The 23188-nt window shown below is 43.5% G+C and overlaps 2 protein-coding genes and 1 long non-coding RNA gene across 6 annotated transcripts in view; 1 reads left to right on the plus strand and 2 right to left on the minus strand.

The window, feature by feature from the left end:
- The window catches only part of LOC129696996 (guanine nucleotide-binding protein G(I)/G(S)/G(O) subunit gamma-4), a 24023-nt gene extending 15681 nt beyond the window's left edge, over positions 1-8342 (minus strand). The window contains exon 1 of one of the 2 annotated variants that reach the window (XM_055635169.1): positions 8210-8342. The gene's annotated coding sequence lies outside the window, so the exon portion shown is untranslated. Of the gene's footprint in view, positions 1-7305; positions 7657-8209 lie in introns of those variants that run through there. The other variant, XM_055635167.1, reaches the window with a different exon arrangement.
- The window catches only part of LOC129696997 (uncharacterized), a 22164-nt gene continuing 4821 nt past the window's right edge, over positions 5846-23188 (plus strand). The window contains exons 1-2 of the long non-coding RNA XR_008723430.1: positions 5846-6583; positions 12838-13058. This is a non-coding gene — a long non-coding RNA (uncharacterized LOC129696997). The remainder of the gene's footprint in view (positions 6584-12837; positions 13059-23188) is intronic.
- lyst (lysosomal trafficking regulator) overlaps positions 16529-23188 on the minus strand; it is a 208392-nt gene continuing 201732 nt past the window's right edge. For all 3 annotated transcript variants that reach the window (XM_055635156.1, XM_055635157.1, XM_055635155.1), the window contains one exon: positions 16529-17871. In XM_055635156.1, the coding sequence (XP_055491131.1) occupies positions 17733-17871 (139 nt within the window). In that variant the 3' untranslated portion in view covers positions 16529-17732. The remainder of the gene's footprint in view (positions 17872-23188) is intronic.

Consider the following 23188-nt stretch of genomic DNA (forward strand, 5'->3'; position numbering starts at 1 on the left):
AGAGATCAAGTACAAACAGATAATCGATGGTCAGTGTGCACTTGGTGGGCTACAGGGCCTGATTCTATGTATCTCAAAACTAAACTAAGTTGGTTGAGGGGGACTAAATGAGACCAAGGCTAAGTTGGAACATGAATACAGCTGTGGATATAAAACCAAGGGGATATAAGCAAACTTAGTGAGTGCACAACGATTTGGAAGGTGAAATATGACATAAAAAACTGTACGGTTATCCATAAACAAAAATGCCGTGTTATTATTTTTTAAATAAGAGTGAGTGACAAGTCTTGATAAATAACCATATAACAATTACAGCACGGAAACAGGCCATCTCGACCCTTCTAGTCCGTGCCGAACACATAATCTCCCCTAGTCCCATATACCTGCGCTCAGACCATAACCCTCCATTCCCTTCCCATCCATATAACTATCCAATTTATTTTTAAATGATAAAAACGAACCTGCCTCCACCACCTTCACTGGAAGCTCATTCCACACAGCTACCACTCTCTGAGTAAAGAAAGTGGATGAAAGTTGATGATTACAAGTCACCTGGCAAGCAAATGGAATAAGCTAATAGCAAGGCAAATTATTCTGGAGGATGCGAGTAAAACTGGTTGACACCAATTATACATACAGGAGCGACTACACCTGCAGTTCTGGGTATATTTTTTTGTCTGATTAAAATGTATACTTGCTATAAAAGGGTGCATCAGGTTTGATTGATTGGATACTGGGCCTGTCATAAGACATGAGAATGAGGGGACATGGAATGCTTTCACCAGTGGGAATATTTAGGAAAGAGACCATTATTCTCCAAAGAGGCAACATCAATTAAAAATACATAACATTTTAGGGTGCTTGACAGGGCAACTGTGAGGAGGATGTTTCCCCTGGTGAAATATATCTAGAACCAAGGTCATTCGGGGCTGCAAGGAAAAGAAGCACCACTTAAAGGAGCGCAAAACTTTGAAATTCTCTATCCTGGAGGCGCAGCCCTTGATTATATTCAAAATTTCCGGATATTTGGGCAATCAGGGATAGGGCAGGAAAAAATGATGATTGGCCAAGATCTGGTTGAAGGAGTGCTAGGGATAAAACGGCATCTTCGTGTTACTACTTCATACAGTTTCCAACTCAAAACACACCATTAATGGTGGTGAGAGATGAGGAAGAGTGGAGGAGCCTTGTGTGGACAATATAAAGATTAATACTGGATCTAGCGTTGTATTTCTGTGCTAACTAAATCTCAATCCAGCATCTTGGTTCACTGGAGCATTAGATTGTTAATCGGGGTGTTCTCACACGATAAATGACACATTCACAAGGAAGTGGTCTGCGGAATGGTCTGAAACCTCGTCCCCAACAGTACACCTGCCGCAGATGTGCATCGAGGAGACAGGCAGACAGATGAGACAGGATGTGCCGTGTGCGAATGTCCCACCAGAGACATTCAACCCCCTCAGCACCCTGCGGGAGGCAGAGGCTGAGGATGTGATAATTACTGTCAGCTCAAACATGCAGCAGAGATGTTCAAAGGAAACATCTGCATTCAATCCTGTTTCAGTGGTGAGAGGCAATTAGCACCACAGGGAGGAGAAGTGAGCGAGGGGGAGAATCATTTGCTGGCATGTACCACTGCTGGAGTCCGTGACTCGCTTCGATTTTTTAAAAGAAATAACCCTTCATCAGTGCATCAGGAGCCGGCACCCTAAAGGTTTCCGTTGACATGGTGGGAAATTAGCTACAATTATATTTTGAGCAGTTTCTCACAGCTCTCAGCTATGGGGACCCGCTCACCCTCCCTCCACACAAAACAGGAGACTTAAGCCAAAATATAAAGACAAGTTATTCAGCTTTCATTTGTGAACCAGCATCTTCCGTTCCTTCTACCTCCTTATTCAGCTTCTGTTATACCTGTTAGTTCTATGGCATGCCTGGAAATTCTAAGTTATATTATATGGAAAATACCAAATAGTTAGCACAGAAACAAATCACTCAGTCCTCCTGCTCTCTCACAAGCCTCCTCTTACCCTACATTTCACCCCATCAATATACCACCTTTCTCGTTCATGCACATTCACCCCCTTTAGGACATCCATGTCTCATGTCTCAGCACATCCATGGTACAAGTCCTCCAAAATAACCACTCTCTCCGTCGAGACACAAAGGAATCGCGAGCAACGAACAAACTACGGTTGGATCTCAGCGGGTCAAGCAGTCCTCTCCCTCCCTCAATGATCTGTGAACATCCTTCAGCCCTCCTTGGTTCTCCAATCGCCCACTAACCCCAATCTTACCACTACCCCGCTCCTGTTGATACCGTTCATCTTCCCTTTCCACTCGCAGTCCTGATGCAGGGTTGGCAATTCCTTCCCCCCTCCCTCACAGATGCTGCTTGATCCACTGAGTTCCTCCAGCAGATTGACTGTTGCTCCACTCTTCACAGTGATGTGCTCCTAAATGATTCTTCAAAGGGGGAGAGACAGCAACCAGGAGCAGAAATTAAGAACCTCCTTGGATCCGGAGCTTACGCATCATTTATTGACTCCTCCAGCCTGGTTGGTGACCTTTTCTGCGTATTATATAAAGACTGGAGCGTTATATATTCATAAAGACAAAACATCGCTAAACAATGAACAGGCTGGCATGCAGAAATACTGTGATGAACTAAACCATGCATTTTATCAGTGGGAAAAAACTGAATTAATGGCTCGTGTTGAAGAACCATACTGGAGATTTGATCATATAACCTCGGCTGGCATTTCACTGCAGTGTTGAGGGAATTATACACCAACAAGGATGCCAGCTCCAGGGTGCGACGTTGAACTGGGGCCCTCTCTACCTGGTCAGGGGGACGATCCCATGACCACAATAAAACTAATTATTGGAGGGGGTGGAGAGTTCTCCCAACTGCCCTGAATTTAAACTACTTCAAATAACAACACTCAAATATTTGATCATTACCACGTTAAATTGTCATTGCCACACAAATTGGCAGCTCTGCTTTCTGCATTACAAAGCCGACCATACTTTAGTAGTACTTAATTGGATACAAACACTTTAGGTCTTTGGGAAGAGGGTAAACCACAGAGCAGAAATAGGCCACAAAGTCTTTCCAGTCTGCTGCACTATCCAGAAAGGTGGAATCATGGCCAAAACTCCACATACTTGCTTGTCCCCAATCATCCTTAATTCCAGCCTAGAGTACACTCAATGGCTCCATCTCCACAGCTTTCTGGGGCAGAGAATTCTAAATAATTGATTCTTCTTCAAGAAGAAACTCTGCCTCATTTCCATCATAAAGGGGCAGACTCCTCATCCTGAAACTATGCCCACTTGTTCTATATTCAACTATGAAGGGAAATGGCATCCACCTCCCCTTTAGAATCCAACAGGCTTCATAAGATCATCTCTTCATTCTAAACTCCTGAGTACAAGTCCAACCTGCTCAACCTTTCCTCATGTCAACCTTTCCCATCATCTGGAATCAATTGGACCTTTTCTGAACTACCTTTTCTGAAATTCAAGTGCATTCTTCCTTCAGTACATAGAACAAAGAACAATCCCACTAATCTAATTAGTTTAACTAATCGCCTCTGCCCGTAGACCAAAATCAAAATAATTAGATCAAAATCCTACAGTCACACCAATGCACAGTACAGTTATAGCAAGACCCACCTACTTCATTCCCTTTGCAATAAAGACCAACATGCTTCACCTGAATGCTCACCTGATTGTTCCAAAAAAAGAAGCCAGATCTCACTCTACCACAAACTTCTGTAGTTCCACCATTTAAATAATGTTATGCCTTTCTATTCTTCTTACTAAAGTGGATGTTACACTCCATCTGCCAAATTTCCATACGTTCATATGTGATGGGAGCAGAATTAGGCCATTCAGCCCATCAAGTCTACTCCGCCATTCAATCATGGCTGATCTCTTTCCTTCTTAACCCCATTCTCCCGCCTTCTCCCCATAACTCCTGACACCCACTTACAATAGGTGCAGGAGTAGGCCATTCGGCCCTTCGAGCCAGCACTGCTATTCAATGTGATCATCCCCATCAGTACCCCGCTCCTGCCTTCTCCCTATATCCCATGACTCCGCTATCTTTAAGAGCCCTATCTAGCTCTCTCTTGAAAGTATCCAGAGAACCAGCCTCCACCACCGTCAGAGAATTCCACAGACTCACTGTGTGAAAAAGTGTTTCCCCATTTCCGTTCTAAATGGCTTACCCCTTATTCTTAAACTGTGGCCCCTGGTTCTGGACTTCCCCCAACATTGGGAACGTGTTTCCTGCCTCTAGCGTGTCCAAACCCTTAATAATCTTATGTGTTTCAATAAGCTTAATCTAGCTGCATCCCTCTGCTGACTCTTTATGACTTTGACACAATACACTTTCTCACCCTTCTCCATTTCATCGACAAATACGGCTTCAATACTTTTCGGACACTTCAACTAGGTCATTACTGTCGATTCAAAATGGTCAAGTCCCAACACTGATCCTTGTCGCATCCCAATGTTTGTAACCTGAAAATGTTTATCCCAGCTCTTGACTTATCAATCTATGAATGGTCAATCCTGTGACCATTTATATAAACCCCAGTGGTTAATGGGTGCAGAATGCCTTTGAGTTTTACCTTACTGATTACCTTCTAGAAATACAAAATATGTCCACTGTTCCTCTTTTATTCATACTGTTCAAAAATCTCTCTAAAAACACACATCCAACATAATTTATCTTTCAACGGGTCGGAAGACATCTAAAATAGGGTTGGATGTGTGATATACAGCACAAAAATGGGATGGGAAGGGAGGGGTGTGAATGGAGGGGTTGAATGGAGTCAGCACAGGGTCCCAAGGTTTATGAGCAAGGATAATAAATTCCAGGCACAAGAGATAATATACCCATGTTAAAAGGTCAGAACTAAAAGCCATCTTCAAGCCATAAGCCCTGATTCCACTCTCTTACTGGCTACCATTTTAGACTGAACTCCACTCTATTATGGCACCCAATTTTTCCTCAAGCTGAGATTTCTGTGCCGCATGCTCTCTACCATCAATATCACAGACTTTTGCACGTAAACTCGGCTCATCCTGGTCCACCTCAGTCCATCTCTTACGATTCATCGTTCATGCCTATAAGTACTTCTGGCCAAGATTATTCAGATCTGTCCTGTCCTGATCTGCCACTATCTGGAAGCCTGCACCCATCTAAACCAGCTTCCCAAATCTTAACTCACACCCAATTCTGTCCACCAATTCTGTCTGTGTTCTTGCAGTTTCCATCACTTTATCTTTGGTCACTATACCTTCGTACTGAGTCAGTGGTATATCCTCATGACACTTTTCCACCCTTCTCTCCTCCATTTATAATACTTAAAACCTAACTCTGGCTAGGTTATTGATATTCCATCACAGTGAGGAATGTGGAGGAGTCACTGTGGTGGATGTTTATGTTAAAATGTATTTTGTGTGTTCTGTTGCTTTTTATTTGTACGACTGACTTGGCAAATCAAATTCCTCATATGTTGCAAAACATACTTGGACAATAAAGTATTATTGTATATCTCATCAAATGGTTCATATTTCCTTTCATTACTTTCCTGTAAAATGTGCAATAAATTCTTAAATTACAAAATTCTTAAGGACAGGCTAGATGCAGGAAGATTATTCCCAATGTTGGGGAAGTCCAGAACTAGGGGTCACAGTTTAAGGATAACAGGGAAGACTTTTAGGGCCGAGATGAGGAAATCATTTTTTACACAGAGAGTGGTGAATTCTCTGCCATAGAAGGTAGTTGAGGCCAGTTCATTGGCTATATTTAAGAGGGAGTTAGATGTGGCCCTTGTGGCTAAAGGGATCAGGGAGTATGGAGAGAAGGCAGGTACAGGATACCGAGTTGGATGATCAGCCATGATCATATCAAATGGCGGTGCAGGCTCGAAGGGCCGAATAGCCTACTCCTGCACCTATTTTCTATGTTTCTAAATGGTGGCTTTACCAAGCCACACCCACGTCCCGGGAAAAAATGAATTACAAAAGATTCTTATCAATTAAATGGTTTTGAGATGACAGAAACTGGGACTATACTACAACATTTCACAGATGTATCAAAAAGTTAAATAGTAAATCTCCATCCCCACTGGTGGAAGATGCTTCACAGGGTGGAATCCATTTAATACTACTTCCAGAAGACGGAGGAAAGGGGGGCGTTTGATTTCACAGATCAAATAAGAAGTTTGGATCTATAATAGCTTTTCAAGGAATCGCATCGACTTGCAGGTCGGCACCCGGACATTGATACTACTGGAGTTTCTTCCAGACCAGCCAAAGCTCTGGGGCGCGCCCATCGCCGCGGGAATTCTCGCCTCATCTTCAGCCTCGCCCTCCCTCCCACCTTGGTCCACATAAGATGTTTTTTGTGTTTGCAGTCAGTGGTGAAATTCAGTAAAGCACGGGGAGGAGTGGAGGCAGCAGGGGCTGTAGCAACGTGGGCTTTGTGTGTGGGCGGGAGATGAGATAGAGAGAGAGAGATAGACCACGGCGAGCAAAACCCAACAGCGGAAGACCAGGAAAGGTGAATTAAAATAAGGGGTAAAATCATTGTTGGTAATAAAACATTTTGGGGTGGGGCCACTGGCGGAAAATGCAACAAACTTACAAGCGAGGAGCGTGGGGAGGACTCTGCCCCACGAAGCAGGAACACATTTCCTCTCCTCACCAGCCTAAAGCGAGTACTGTGTCTACCCTCTCCACAGACCCCTCGTCCACACCGTTCCCAGGTGGAGGGGAATGATGGCTAAGAGATGGGTCAGAGGGCTGGACATATTTGACATCAAACCAAACTGTGCAGCGATTACCCCCTCATTTTCCCCCTTTCCCGCAGTCCTTCCTTCCCCCTGCGCCCCTTCCTTTCTCCATCCCGCTACTCTCTCTCTACCCCTTCCTTTCTCTTTTCCCACACCTTTCTTCTCTCCATTTCCCCCCTTTCTTCTCTTTATTCCCCCTCCCTTCCCTCCTCCTTCTTCCCCTCCCCACCCACTCCGCTCCCATGCAGAGGGCAACAATACAGTGGCCAATACAAGAGTCTAAGGGGTTTGACTGCAGCTGGAAGGAAGCTGGCGAAGCGACCATAACATGCCCACTAAAGGGGGGAGGGATTACCCTGCCACCAGCCCCGAGTGTGGGCGATCTCTTCCACTCGCTGCCCTTTCCCCTACACACAGGGTGATGCGAGGGGGATCCTTGTCCACTGCCTCTGCCTTCAACCCACAGCGGACAGAGGCAGACGATCCTTACCCCGCTCCTCGGTCGGTTCTGCTTCCCTCACTCACGCCGCCGGCTCCCAAATCCGCTCGGCTCCGCTCTCTCGCACCGTGGGAGCAGCTCAGACCCCGCCCGGCATGGTCGCGGAGCCCAGGCTACATCAACATGCTGGCGGGATGGCCAGGGCCCGCGATCCCTCTCCTCTCTCCTCTCTTGCCGGGGGTATTCCCAGAGCTTTCCCAGTCAGCCTGCCTCCAACGCCCAGATCCTTGCAAGTGGAAGAGGGGAGTAGGAGGAGGCGGGGGAGGGAAGCTCCTCTTCAGAGAATGTGCCAACCGTGTCGGGGAGGGGAGCGGAGAGAGGAGACGGGCAGCACCAAGCGCCGACTCCAGGTCTTGCAGCCGATTCCCGTCCCCTCCGCACTATTTTACGTGACGGGTGGGCGAGGTTTATTTTGCACAAGCGGAGCCCCCTGTCTACGGGGTGGAGGGTTTGATGTATTGCAATCTCTGCCAGGCTTTGCATAATGTTCCCTGTCCAGACACAGCTTTCGCCCACTTCCCTTTTTGATTTAACTCAAAGTAATGGATCTGTTTAAGCCTAGATCCTCTTTTTTTGGTGGGGGGTGGATTCACGCTTGAGATCCGCCCGCAAAACCAACTCGCGCCTTTAAGGTACAGCAAAAACTCGTTCGCCAAACTGAATCCCGCCTTTCACAATCCATTGAGCTTTGTATTGGAAACCACAATAAATAAACCGTCCCACGATTTATACCACCACCCAGGGCAGGAGTGGCCCATGAACCTTTCCGGGGTTGCTGGCTCCCAACATTTTCTGCAAGACATCCGCCCTCATTCCAGCTCCCAGACACACTACATCGTGTTTTCAGTCACATTCACTTGCCACACCACCATTTTGATACTAGATTAATTCATACCAAGAATGTGCTTTATAAGTTAAAATCCAGCGCAGAGTTACATCCACGGCTGAGAACTCCCAGGTTACATCAGACTTGCACATAGCATAACACGCAGTTAGGTTTGCAAAGGCATTCCACCAGCTGGAATTGCCCCAGTCACTGCAGCTGAGTCGGTTGTGACTGCCAGGAGCAAGTCACCCGGGAGGGCAGCGGCATAACTAATTCTTGCGAGGGCGGCAAGGTCTGCGTTTCCTAGAAAAGAACGGGGACTCCGACCTGAAATATTAATTTTGATTCATTTTCTATAGACAGATCCTTCCTGACCTGCTGAGTGGTTGAAATAAAATTATATATTTCTAGGTTTCCTGATCAGGTAAGACTGTCCACGGTCATACAAACATAGAAAAATAGGTGCAGGAGTAGGCCATTCGGCCCTTCGAGCCTGCACCGCCATTCAATATGATCATGGCTGATCATCCAACTCAGTATCCTGTACCTGCCTTCTCTCCATACCCCCTGATCCCTTTAGCCACAAGGGCCACATCTCACTCCCTCTTAAATATAGCCAATGAACTGGCCTCAACTGCCTTCTGTGGCAGAGAATTCCACAGATTCACCACTCTCTGTGTGAAAAATGCTTTTCTCATCTGGGTCCCAAAGGATTTCCCCTTTATCCTTAAACTGTGACCCCTTGTCCTGGACTTCCCCAAACATCGGGAACAATCTTCCTGCATCTAGCCTGTCCAACCCCTTAAGAATTTTGTCATCCAGAAAGGAAATCAGGCACTGGTTCATACGCAAAAGGAGAAAGTACTGGAGTAACTCACGGGTCAGACAACATCTCTGGGGAACATGGAAGGTGACATTTTGGGTCAACACCCTTATTCAGGCTGAGAGGGGTGGGGGTCGACACAGATAAGGGGGCATTTTTTTACAGACAGATGGTTGGAACAAAGGCCAGAGATGAAAACAGTACACAAGTTTGGAACATGATTGAGCTGGAAAGTCACATTTTAATTTTGTTTCACATCCCACCCAGGCAGAACTACAACACATCTCTTTTGTCCCTCGTCCAACAGCCCTCATCCTCCCCCGCACATTACACTGACCCAGCTCACTCACCCATTCTCATCCCTCAGCCCAATCCTCATCCCAGACCCATACTCCCATCCAACCCACCACACCTCAATTAACAACCATGCTTTGCTTTGTCCCACTTACTCATCCTCACAATACCCCATCCTCTACTTCCCATCCCCAATTCCACCTCTTTCCTCTACCTCCCAAGCCCACCACCCTCTGATCTTCCTAACACATCCTAATCATTCTGTCCACCTTCCCCTCCATTAACCCCCTATTCCTACCACCTCACCCTCGCCATTTGTCCCACACCCTCATGCCTCACATTAATCCTTATCCCTCCGCAACTTCCAAATTTCCCCGATTCCCACACTCCCTCTATCTCTGCTCCTCAGCTCAGGACTCAAACCTTTATATTTCAAGATTCTCCTGTATGGCAAAAAAAAGTTTTTCCCCATTAAAATGTCCAGTATAATATGGAATTATTGGCAGCTTGATTGCGAATACTATGGTGCAGATAATAGGCTGGTAAAATGGTGCAGTACTTAATGGTACTTTCTTCAATGCATGGCATCCAAGAAATAATCCCAACGAGCCAAGGGCACATGCAGATTTTTGGAAGTATGACTATGTAGTTAAATTATTGAGCTAGGAACTCTGTCTAAAACACAATCTAGCGACCATTTCAAATCCTACCATGGCAACTGTGGAAATCAACATACAGTTCATAATCTGGGTTAACATCAGTAATGATGACCACAAAATTATTTGTCATTAAAAACAAACTCACCTGGTTTACTATCCACTCTTGGAGAGGAATCTGGCCATCTTTACAATGGGCCTCAGGGTCTCCCGGCAATCTACAAATGCCACGATGATTGTCCAGAGGCTTCTTAAACGTTGCCAGATTACCTGTCTCCACCAAGGAGTCATAGAGTGATACAGTGTGGAAACAGGCCCCTCGGCCCAACTCACTGCCAACAATGTCCCAGCTACACTCGTCCCACTTGCCTGCACTTGGTCCATATCCCTACAACCCTGTCCTATCCATGCACCTGTCTGTTTCTTAAACTATGGGATAGTCCCAGCCTCAATTACCTCCTCTGGCAGCTTGTTCCATACACCCACCACCCTTTGTGTGAAAAAGTTACCCCTCAGATTCCTATGAAATCTTTTCCTCCTTCACCTTGAACCTATGTCCTCTGGTTCTCGATTCCCCTACTCTGGGCAAAAGACCGTGTATCTACCTGATCTATTCCCCTCATGATTTTATATACTTCTATAAGATCTCCCCTCATCCTCCTGCTCTCCATGGAATAGAGATCCAGCCTACTCAACCTCTTCCTATAGCTCACACCCTCTAGTCCCGGCAACATCCTTGTAAATCTTTTCTGAACCCTTTCAAGCTTGACAATATCTTTCCTATAACATGATGCCCAGAACTGAACACAATATTTTAAATGCAGTCTCACCAACGTCTTATACAACTGTAACATGACCTCCCAACTTCAATAGTCACTATTCTGACTGATGAAAGCCAAAGTGCCAAAAGCCTTTTTGACCACCTGCGACTTGACCTTCAAGGAACCATGCACCTGTACTCCTAGATCCCTCTGCTCTACAACACCACCCAGAGGCCTACCATTTATTGTGTAGGTCCTGCCCTTGTTCGACGTCCCAAAATGCAACAAGTCATAATTTTCTGTATTAAATTCCATCAACCATTCCTCCGCCCACCTGGCCAATCGATCCAGATCCTGCTGTAATCTTTCACAACCATCTTCACTATCTGCAAAACCACTAACTTTTTGTATCAACAAACTTGCTAATCTTGCCTTGTATGATCTCATTCAACTCACTGATGTAGATGACAAACAGTAACGGGCCCAACACAAAACACTGAGGCACACCACTAGTCACAGGCGTCCAGTCCGAGAAGCAACCATCCACCATCACCCTCTGCTTCCTTCCTTGGAGCCAATTTGCTATCCATTCAGCTATCTCTCCTTGGATCCCATGCGAGGCCAGTTCATTGGCTATATTTAAGAGGGAGTTAGATGTGGCCATCGTGGCTAAGGGGATCAGGGGGTATGGAGAGAAGGCAGGTACGGGATACTGAGTTGGATGATCAGCCATGATCATATTGAATGGCGGTGCAGGCTCGAAGGGCCGAATGGCCTACTCCTGCACCTAATTTCTATGTTTCTATGATCCAACCTTTCAGAGCAGCCTACCATGCAGAACCTTGTCGAACGCCTTACTCAAGTCCATGTACACAATATCTACAGCTCTTGTACATGTACACCCATCAACCTTTTTGGTCACGTCCTCAAAAAATTCAATCAAATTTGTGAGATACGACCTTCCATGTACAAAACCATGCTGACTATCCCTAAATTGCCCTTGCCCATCCAAATGACTGTATGCCCTATCCCTCAGAATACTCTCCAGTATCTTACCAAATGCAGATGTTAAGCTCATCGGCCCATAGTTCCCAGCATTTTCCCTGGAGCACTTCTTGAAAAGAGGCACAACATTTGCCACCCACCAGTCTTCCGGCACCTCTCCTGTATTTAAGGACGACTCGTAAATTTCAACCAATGCTCCCGCAATTTCGACTAGTTTCCCGCAATGTCCTCGGATATATCTGACCAGGCCCTGGAAATTTGTCTACCTTCAAACACGACAGTACCTTCAGTACTTCGTCGATGGTAACCCTGACAGCTCTCGAGCCACTTCCAGTGACTGCTCCAATTTCCTCCGTCCTACTGTCTTTCTCCTTGGTAAGTAGAGGAGAAATACTCATTTAGTACCTTGCCCATCTCATGTGGCTCCTTACAGAGGTGGCCGCTTTGATTCCCGAGAGGTCCCACTCTCTCTCTAGTTACCCTTCTCCCCCTTATGTATTTATAAAATCTTTTGGGATTGTCCTTATTGCTACCCGCCAGAGCTATCTCTGGGCCCCTTTTTGCCCTTCTGATTTCCATTTTTAGTTTACTCCTTAATTCCCCAAACTCTCTAGGGATGCATTTGATCCCAGTTGCCTATACATGTTCCATGCATCCTTCTTGTTTTTAACTAATGTCTCAATTCCCCTCGTCAGCCAAGCTTCCTTACGTTTGCCTGCTTTGTGCTTCACTCTAACAGGGACAAACACATCCTGAGCTTTCTTCAGTACACTTTTATAAACATCCCACTTGGCCTTTCCCCTCAAATAATCTGCTCCAGTCAACTTGAATGAGACCTTCCCTCATACCCTCAAAGTTGGCCTTACCTCAGTTGAGCATTTTAATATGTGGATGCTCTCCGTCCATATCCACAACTATCTTAAACCTAATCGAACCATGTTTTCAGGCAGTGCCTACCAGATTGCAACTACTCACTGACTGACAATATTCTTCCTCAGATCCCCACTAAACTTAAAACTCTGCCCTCTGGTCTTAAGACATCCCTGCCAAGGAGAAGGATTTCCTACAATCTACACCTCCCATAATTTTGAAACTTCTCAAATGAATTAAAAAAAAATGAAACTAATCTAAATAATGAAACTGTTTGTTGTTTTTCAGAACACACAATCCCTCCAACACTTTTCAATGCGAAGTGCTGAACTTTGGCCAGGTTTAGCCTTAAGCAGTAGAAAACTCTTCTGTCTCGATGGATTCCACCTTAACAGCACCAGGATGGCTATCACTAGCAGAAGCAAGGCAGGAGATGCCAATGCAAGCCAATAACAACACTGGACACTGGAACCTGGAGTTAATCAAATAAGTGCTGACAGAGGTGGAAGGTATGGCCTGAGGCATTCAGAGGAAATAGACAGCAAAAGGCAACATATAGTGCCCTCCATAATGTTTTGGACAAAGACCCATCATTTATTTATTTGCCTCTGTACTCCACAATTTGAGATTTGGAATAGAAAAAAAATCACATGTGGTTAAAGTGCACATTGTCAGATTTTAATAAAGGCCATTTTTATACATAGAAATTAGGTGCAGGAGTAGGCCATTCGGCCCTTCGAGCCTGCACCGCCATTCAATATGATCATGGCTGATCATCCAACTCAGTATCCCAACATTTGGTTTCACCATGTAGAAATTACAGCAGTGTTTATACATAGACGTTACACCCCCCCCCGCGCAAATGAAAGTCGTCATGTTTAGTATTTTGTTGCAGATCGTTTGCACGCAATGACTGCTTGACTGCGATTCATGGACATCACCAGTTGTTGGGTGTCTTCTCTGGTGATGCTCTGCCAGGCCTGTATTGCAGCCATCTTTACCTTATGCTTTGTTTTGGGGGCTAGTCCCCTTCAGTTTACTCTTTAGCATATAAAAGGTATGCTCAATTCAGTATAGATCGGGTGATTGACTTTGCCACTCAAGAATTAACCATTTTTTAGCATTGAAAAACTCCTTTGTTGCTTTAGCAGTTTGTTTGGGATAATTGTCTTACTGTAGAATGAACCGCCGGCCAATATGTTTTGAGGCATTTGTTTGAACTTGAACAGATAGGATGTGTCCATACACTTCAGAATTCATTATGCTACTACCATCAGCAGTTGTATCATCAATGAAGATAAGTGAGCCACTACCTTCGGCAGCCATACATGCCCATGCCATAACACCCCCACCAGTGTTTCACAGATGAGGTGGTATGCTTTGGATCTTGGGCAGTTTCTTCTCTCCTCCATACTTTGCTCTTGCCATCACTCTAATATAAATTAATCTTCGTCTCATCTTTCCACAAGACCTTTTTCCAGAACTGTAGTTGCTCTTTTAAGTACTTTTTGGTAAATTGTAACCTGGCCAGCCTATTTTTGCGGCTAACCAGTGGTTTGCATCTTGCAGTGTAGCCTCTATATTTTTGTTCATGAAGTCTTCTGCGGACAGTGGCCATTGACAAATCCACACCTGACTGCCGAAGAGTGTTTCTGATCTGTCGGACAGGTGTTTGGGGATTTTTCTTAGAGAGAATTCTTGTCATCAGCTGTGGAGGTCTTCCTTGTTTCTCAGTCTCATAATAGGATGTGGGCCGAGCATCAAAAATGTGTCTAGAAATAGGATTTCGTGACCCAAGTCACCAAACTACATGAAATGTTCACATATTGTGTAAACAAATGTATATAAATCACCCCTGAAACTCGATATGAAGAAGACTTGCACATCTTTATTAAATTAGAGAAAAAACGGAAAAATGTTGGGAATTTTTTAGTCCAATCAAAGCACGTTTAACATTGAGTTGTCTGCCAGTTGGCCAATCACGCGCTTTGTTTCAGGCTAGTACACAACATGGCTGAGGGGGCATCACAGATGCCTGTTTTACTGGAGATTCCGATGTGTTGTTGTGTGGAATAAATGCCGTGGAAACTTGCAGCAGATAATTGTATTTAGTGGGAAAAGCATAAAAAAGGCTGAAGAAAGTGCTGCGGTGGATTAAAGTGCAAGAAAGCCTTCAAAGTCCCTGCTGATGTGTGGGACACAAAGAAGGCCCCCATGAATCAACTCTAACTGAAAGGTAAGATTAAAGTCTGAATTTATGAAAATCTATCTGTATGGAGTTTAATTAATTTAATTGCACCATTTTATAATGTGAATAAATTAATTAATTCATTCATTCCTTATTCATTCACCCACTCACACACTCATTCATTCATTCATGAAATTGAGGGCCTAAACTATAACACAGTCAATTAAACATTACTCTACAACAAGCTGGCATTAGTGACAATAAGTCTTTAACAGCTAATCTCGGAGCTGCCTGCGAAAACTTACCGGGAAAAAGTGCTCCGACCGCGGGGCCTAGGTACTCGCGGTAAGGTGAAGCCGCGGCCTCAATTAATAAGCGGCCGATTCACGATTGCGGAGCGGGGCGGGCGAGGCTGTACATAGTGCCGTCTGTAGCGGTCGTTTTCAGACCCCGATAACGGGAGAAAAACGGAGGGATATCGATCGCTATTTACCGCGAGTACCTTGGTCCCGTGATCGGAGCACTTTTTCCCGGTAAGTTTTCGCAGGCAGCTCCGAGATTAGTTGTTAAAGACTTATTACTGTACAACAGGCTGGCATTAGTGACAATGTTTAATTGACTGTGTAATAGTTTAGGCCCTCAATTTCATGATTGAATGAATGAATGAGTAATTGAGTGAATGGATGAATAAGTGAGTGAGGGAATGAATAAGGAATGAATGAATGAATTTATTCACATTATATTAAATTAATTAAAGTCCATACAGATAGATTTTCATAAATTCAGACTTTAATCTTACCTTTCAGTTAGAGTTGATTCATGGGGGCCTTCTTTGTGTTCCACACATCAGCAGGGACTTTGAAGGCTTTCTTGCACTTTAATCCACCGCAGCACTTTCTTCAGCCTTTTTAATGCTTTTCCCACTAAATACAATTACCTGCTGCAAGTTTCCACGGCATTTATTCCACAGAACAACACATCGGAATCTCCAGTAAAACAGGCATCTGTGAAGCCCCCTCAGCCATTTTGTGTGCTAGCCTGAAACAAAGCGCGTGATTGGCCAACTGGCAGACAACTCTATGATAAATGTGCTTTGATTGGACTAAAAAATTCCTGACATTTTCCTGTTTTTTCTCTAATTTAATAAAAATGTGCAAGTCTTCTTCATATCGAGTTTCAGGGTTGATTTATATACATTTGTTTACACAATATGTGAAAATTTCATGTAGTTTGGTGACTTGGGTCACGAAACTGCAGAATAAAGCTCCTCGGCCCACAGCCTATAATGGCTTCTTTGACTTTCATTGGCACAACTTTGGTCCTCATGTTGATAAACAGCAATAGAAGTTTCCAAAGGTGAAGGAAAGACTGGAGGAAAAAATAGGTGCTGAGAGCTCTCTTATACCTGCATTAAGGAGGCAATTAAACACCTGAGCAATTACAAACACCCGTGAAGCCACGTCCCCCAGACATTATGGTGCCCTGAAATGGGGGGACTATGTATAAACACAGCTGTATTTACGACATGGTGAAACCAAAATGTATAAAAATACCCTTTAATAAAATCTGACAATGTGCATTTTAACCACATGTGACTTTTTTTTCTGTTACAAATATCAAATTATGGAGTACAGAGGAAAATAAATAAATTATGGGTCTTTGTCCCAAACATTTTGAGGGCACAGTATGTGTAGAAGAGCACAAAGAATTTTAAGTGTGTTTCCAAGTCATGACCTTCGTTGATTTCAAACATTAATATAATATTAATTAAAGATTGATAGAAAGGTAGAATTCTCAGATTATAATTAATTTAATGTTCAAATATTCATCACAAATACTTTGTACAGATATATAAGGAATAAGTACAAAAGACAGCATATGCTCACTTTCAAAGTTCGAGGAACACTGGTTTGTGAATGTTTAAATTAATAAGATACGTTTGCCAATTTTTATATATCAGGAAAACAATTGACAAACTAGGTCTTCAAAAAACTTGCAAAATGCACATTTTCTAACACTATTTTTAAATACGATTAAGGACAAACACAAAAATAAACCAACTTTCAGAGGGAAGTTGCAGTCAGGGTTTAGAATATGTGCCCTCCAGTTAAATAAGTGGTCATATATTTATCACATGAGTGGGGAACAGCCTAACCATAAACAATCTAATTGACAACAGTATTGTGTCTTCAATAACGCCAACATCATTTTTGTTTTTGGATAGTTAGTTATTTGCACATCAACTCACTTTAAGACATAACATTTATCCTTTCATGCAATCTGGCAAGCACCAGTTAAGCAAATCCTTTTCTCAATTTAGGGTCTGCTTAATGCTTAGTATAAAAAGTTACAATCTGAATCATATCAAATTATTACAAAGATTAATTTATTTTTGAGGAAAGACACGAGAAATGGCAGAACTTGCAGAGATGAATTGTAAACGTTCAAGGCAGATGTCGAGAGATGCTGCGTGCACAGACATTGTTTTAAGGTGCTTTAACATAGGTATTTCCATGCTATTTCATGTAAATTATTTCATTATTCTTGTACCTCAATAACCTGCTTGGTCTCATGCACATTGTATGTGAAAGTTGGGAGAATCTCAAGTAGAAAATATTGCACTTTAAATCTAACAACGTGACAGATTGCATAATTTACATCAAATTTAAATCGGTGTTACTGAGTTTTAGTCAGCTACAAACTGACTACTTTGAAGGACTGCATATGTGACAGAGTGAAGGAACAGGAAGAGAGCAGACTACAATTATGAAATCTGCTCTATAGTATTGTTTTCCTGTTTCATCTTGTCCTGCTGATGAGGGGGGGGGGGGGGGTGGAGAACACCTGGTCCTTTTATGGGTTGCACTTGGAATATTTACATCTGGGGAGGGAATTCTTCTTTTTCCCCCATCTTCCTCTCAGCCCCACCCCCAAGAGCACCGCGGGCTCCGTTCTTTGCACAGTGACTGGTACAAGCAAATCTGCAGGTAAGTTTTCATCCAGCCGCATAACTGCTAAGGAAGGAAAAGAATATGGGGAGCTTCATCCGCTGTTGGTCTTTGCGACACCACGCTATCACAGTGCCGTCGATGTTTGCCGTGTAGAGGTGATGGCCATCACAGGAGAAGGTCAGACTGCATGAGAAAAGATTAAAACCATGAAAGTCAAAGGTACTTTTATCAAAATGCGGTAGCAAATTAGAGATTTTATTCACATTCTTTATCTGTCTGCTGACTTGCAGCACACTTAAAATGATTACTACAAATGTCAAATCAATTTTTCTACTCCTTTTCAGATTTTTTTTTTCCTCTTGCAGGTTCTTTGCCACAGCCTGGTTTCACAAGGTCCCTCTATTAAATTTTAATAGTTCTACATTCACACTGCAGACTCATGGAGCCTAGCACATTTGCTCTTCAGCTGTAGAATCCTCATGATAAACTGTGTAGTTAAATCTCAAGGTGGACCAGTCAAGGTTCCTTGGAGAAAGCTATTGCAAAATCTAGACACCACTGCACAAATTGTTGTTTCATTTCACATCCTAATTGGAAAATGCATAGATACTGTTAGACTTGGGTATTTTTTAAACCCTACTTGACAGTTGAAATATTGAGAAGATTATAGATACAGCTCAGTGGTCACACTTGCACTTGAGATAAAAGATTATGGTTTCAAATCAAGCTCCACAAGGCACGAGCAACAAACAATCCTCTGGAGGAAGTCAGCTGGTCAGGCAGTATCTGCAGAGGGAAATGCACTGTGGACATTTTGGGTCATCCCTTCATCTGAAATTAAGTCTTCGTAGAAACATAGAAAATAGGTGCAGGAGTAGGCCATTCGGCCCTTCGAGCCTGCACCGCCATTCAATATGATCATGGCTGATCATCCAACTCAGTATCCTGTACCTGCCTTCTCTCCATACCCTCTGATCCCTTTAGCCACAAGGGCCACATCTAACTCCCTCTTAAATATAGCCAATGAACTGGCCTCAACTACATTCTGTGCCAGAGAATTCCAGAGATTCACCACTCTCTGTATGAAAAATGTTGTCCTCATCTCGGTCCTAAAAGATTTCCCCCTTATCCTTAAACTGTGACCCCTTGTTCTGGACTCCCCCAACAATCTTCCTGCATCTAGCTTGTCCAACCCCTTAAGAATTTTGTAAGTTTCTATAAGATCCCCCCTCAATCTTCTAAATTCTAGCGAGTACAAGCCGAGTCTATCCAGTCTTTCTTCATATGAAAGTCCTGCCATCACAGGAATCAGTCTGGTGAACCTTCTCTGTACTCCCTCTATGGCAAGAATGTCTTTCCTGAGATTAGGAGACCAAAACTGTACGCAATACTCCAGGTGTGGTCTCACCAAGGCCCTGTACAACTGCAGTAGAACCTCCCTGCTCCTATACTCAAATCCTTTTGCTATGAATGCTAACATACCATTCGCCTTCTTCTCTGCCTGCTGCACCTGCATGCCTACTTTTTATGACTGGTGTACCATGACACCCAGATCTCGTTGCATCTCCCCTTTTCCTAATCGGCCACCATTCAGACAATAGTCTACTTTCCTGTTTTTGCCACCAAAGTGGATAACCTCACATTTATCCACATTATACTGCATCTGCCATGCATTTGCCCACTCACCCAGCCTATCCAAGTCACCTTGCAGCCTCCTGGCATCCTCCACACAGCTTACACTGCCCCCCAGCTTCATGTCATCCGCAAACTTGGAGATGTTGCATTCAATTCCCTCATCCAAATCATTAATATATATCGTAAATAGCTGGGGTCCCAGCACTGAGCCTTGCGGTACCCCACTAGTCACTGCCTGCCATTGTTAAAAGGACCAGTTTACTCCTACTCTTTGCTTTCTGTCTGCCAGTCAGTTCTCTATCCACATCAATACTGAACCCCCCAATACCGTGTGCTTTAAGTTTGCATACTAAACTCTTATGTGGGACCTTGTCTAAAGCCTTTTGAACGTCCAGATATAACTGGTTCTCCCTTATCCATTCTACTAGTTACATCCTTGAAAAATTCTATAAGATTCGTCAGACGATTTACCTTTCATAAATCCATGCTGACTTTGTCCAATGATTTCACCACTTTCCAAATGTGCCGCTATCCCATCTTTAATAACCGATTCTAGCAGTTTCCCCACTACCGACGTTAGACTAACTGGTCTGTAATTCTCCGTTTTCTCTCAACCTCCCTTTTTAAAAAGTGGGTTTACATTAGCTACCCTCCAATCCTCAGGAACTACTCCAGAATCTAAAGAGTTTTGAAAAATTATCACTAATGCATCCACTATTTCTGGGGCTACTTCCTTACGTACTCTGGGATGCAGCCTATCTGGCCCTGGGGATTTATCGGCCTTTAATCCATTCAATTTACCGAACACCACTTCCCGGCTAACCTGGATTTCACTCAGTTCCTCCATCTCATTTGACCCCCGGTCCCCTGCTATTTCCGGCAGATTATTTATGTCTTCCTTAGTGAAGACAGAACCAAAGTAGTTATTCAATTGGTCTGCCATGTCGTTGTTCCCCATGATCAATTCACCTGTTTCTGACTGCAAGGGACTTACATTTGTTTTAACTAATCTTTTTCTCTTCACATATCTATAAAAGCTTTTGCAGTCAGTTTTTATGTTCCCTGCCAGTTTTAATTCATAACCTATTTTTCCCTTTCCTAATTAAGCCCTTTGTCCTCCTCTGCTGGTCTCTGAATTTCTCCCAGTCCTCTGGTAGGCTGCTTTTTCTGGCTAATTTGTATGCTTCATCTTTTGTTTTGATACTATCCCTGATTTCCCTTGTTATCCACGGATGCACTACCTTCCCTGATTTATTTTTTTGCCAAACTGGGATGAACAATTGTTGTAGTTCATCCATGCAGTCTTTAAATGCCTTCCATTGCATATCCACCGTGAACCCATTAAGAATCAATTGCCAGTCTATTTTGGCCAATTCACGTCTTATACCCTCAAAGTTACCTTTCTTTAAGTTCAGGACCCTTGTTTCTGAATTAACAATGTCACTCTCCATCCTAATGAAGAACTCAACCATATTATGGTCACTCTGGCCCAAGGGGCCATGCACAACAAGACTGCTAACTAACCCTTCCTCATTACTCAATACCCAATCTAGAATAGCCTGCTCTCTCGTTGGTTCCTCTACATGTTGGTTGAGAAAACTATCCCGCATACATTCCAAGAATTCACTTGGAATGCATTCACTTGAAAAGTCGACTAGTCCATTTCCCTCCACAGATGTTGTCAGACACAGAGTTACTCCAGCAGATTGTTTGTTGTGCAAGATTCCAGCATCTGCACTCTCATGTCTCTTTGAGGAAAAGCTTTTTCACTCAGAGAGTTGTGAATCTGTGGAATTCTCTGCCACAGAAGGCAGTAGAGGCCAATTCACTGGAGATTTTCTAGAGATAGTTATTTAGCTCGATGGTAGACACAACATGCTGGAGTAACTCAGGGGGCCAGGCAGCATCTCTGGAGAGAAGGGAATGGGTGACGTTTTGGACCAAGACCCTTCTTCAGACTGATTTAGCTCTTAGGGCTAAAGGAATCAAGGGATACGAGGAAAAAGCAGGAACTGATTACTGATTTTGGATGATCAGCCATGATCATATTGAATGGCGGTGCTGGTTCGAAGGGCCGAATGGCCTACTCCTGCACCTATTTTTCTGTTTCTATGTCTCCAAACATCACAATCTCCGTTAAAGAAATGTGCCACCATAATGCAATGTTTACGAGTGGGGCATTTTGCCGTCTAATAAAATTTATCCGTCAGTGGCATCACTAAATCAGATGACAATGGTTCCAAAATCTTGCTCGTTATAAAATGGCTACACGATTTTCCATATTTCTCAACTGAATATTCTGCAAATTTACTTTATTGTCATGTTCTGAGGTTGCAAAGGGTCCATAAAAAAGTACAGAGTGACAATTTTCCCTTTAAACTGTCAAAGTTTATGTTTCCAATCTAAGATTGGAGAAAACTTATTTTGGGATAACGTTACTGAAGGGCAAAATGAGAAATACGAGGGGCCAAAAATATTCCTGTGGGGAAGGGCCTGAGAAACACTGAGCAAAACATTAGACATTTTACCTGGTGGGGGAGGGGTGAAGAGAAAGAAGCAGTAGAGACATAATTAGACTCTGTGACAACTTAGTGAACACCTAAGGTGAGGATAGTAGAGAAAGAAAAGGATTAGGACAACAACTTTCAGAAGAAAAAAAAAAATAAAGTGGCTGACAGATTTGGTTCAAATCATGAAACCAACTTTCCACCAAATATTTTTGTCTGTATCACCTGGATTGGGGGGAGGATTGATGAAGGGATTGCAGTATATAATCACCAACATAGCTTCTCAGAATAAAATCACATATAAAAAGCTGATTAGGAAAATTGAGGTGCAGGAAATTTAAAGGTCAACAGCTGCATGGATAAGGAAGGTACACAAAAATGCTGGAGAAACTCAGCGGGTGCAACAGCATCTATGGAGCGAAGGAAATAGGCAACGTTTTGGGCCAAAACCCTTCTTCAGACAGATGGGGGGTGGGGTGGGGAGAAGAAAGGAAAAAGGAGGAGGAGGAGGAGCCCGAGGGCTGAGGGAGTGATAGGAAGGGGAGGAGACAGCAAGGGCTAACAAAATTGGGAGAATTCAATGTTCATGCCCCCAGGATGGATTTATAAGGAACTGGTTTAAAGATAGGAAGAAGCGAGTTGTGTTAAATGGTTGTTTCTCAGCCATGAAGATGGCAGACAGTGGTGCTCTCATGATCAGTATGCGATCATAGTTCTGCAAAGACTATAGAGTTCTGCACAGGCGAACAGGGCAACATTTCTAAATTTACAAATGACATGAAGCTTGGAAGTGCAGTAAACAATGAGAAATCCAGTAATAAACTGCAGGAAGACGGTATGGGCAAACAATATTTAGTACAGAGAAGTGTAACATGATACACATTGGCAGAAAGAATAAAGATAAATAATATTGACTAAAACAGCGAGGTTCTAAAGGGTTGCAGAATCAGTGCCCTGGGCGTGCATGTCATAAATCCTTGTTGATGGGAGAAATATTTGAAAGAATATTGCATGTGGCATCCTGGTGTTCTGAAACAAATCCGTCGAGTTCAAAGCACAGTTCTTGCACTGAACTGTCAAGAAAACTGACTAGCCACAACGAGGGATTCTCGGTACCACAGGAACGTTGTTAGGAACGAATGAATGGAATGAAGAAAATCCAGAGGTAGGAAAACAGATTTATTAGAATGCCTCCATGAATGAGCGATTTCAGCTGCAAGGTTAGACTGGAGAAGATGAGGTTGTTAATTCTGGAGCAATGTTCGGTAAGGGATTTACCTGCGGTTTACAAGATCATGGTTGTCTTAGATTAGGCAAACAGAGAGATGTGGCTCCCGATAACAGACAAATCAAAGGAC

The sequence above is a fragment of the Leucoraja erinacea genome, chromosome 5 (genome assembly GCF_028641065.1).
Source record: "Leucoraja erinacea ecotype New England chromosome 5, Leri_hhj_1, whole genome shotgun sequence".
Taxonomy (NCBI): Eukaryota; Metazoa; Chordata; class Chondrichthyes; order Rajiformes; family Rajidae; genus Leucoraja; species Leucoraja erinaceus.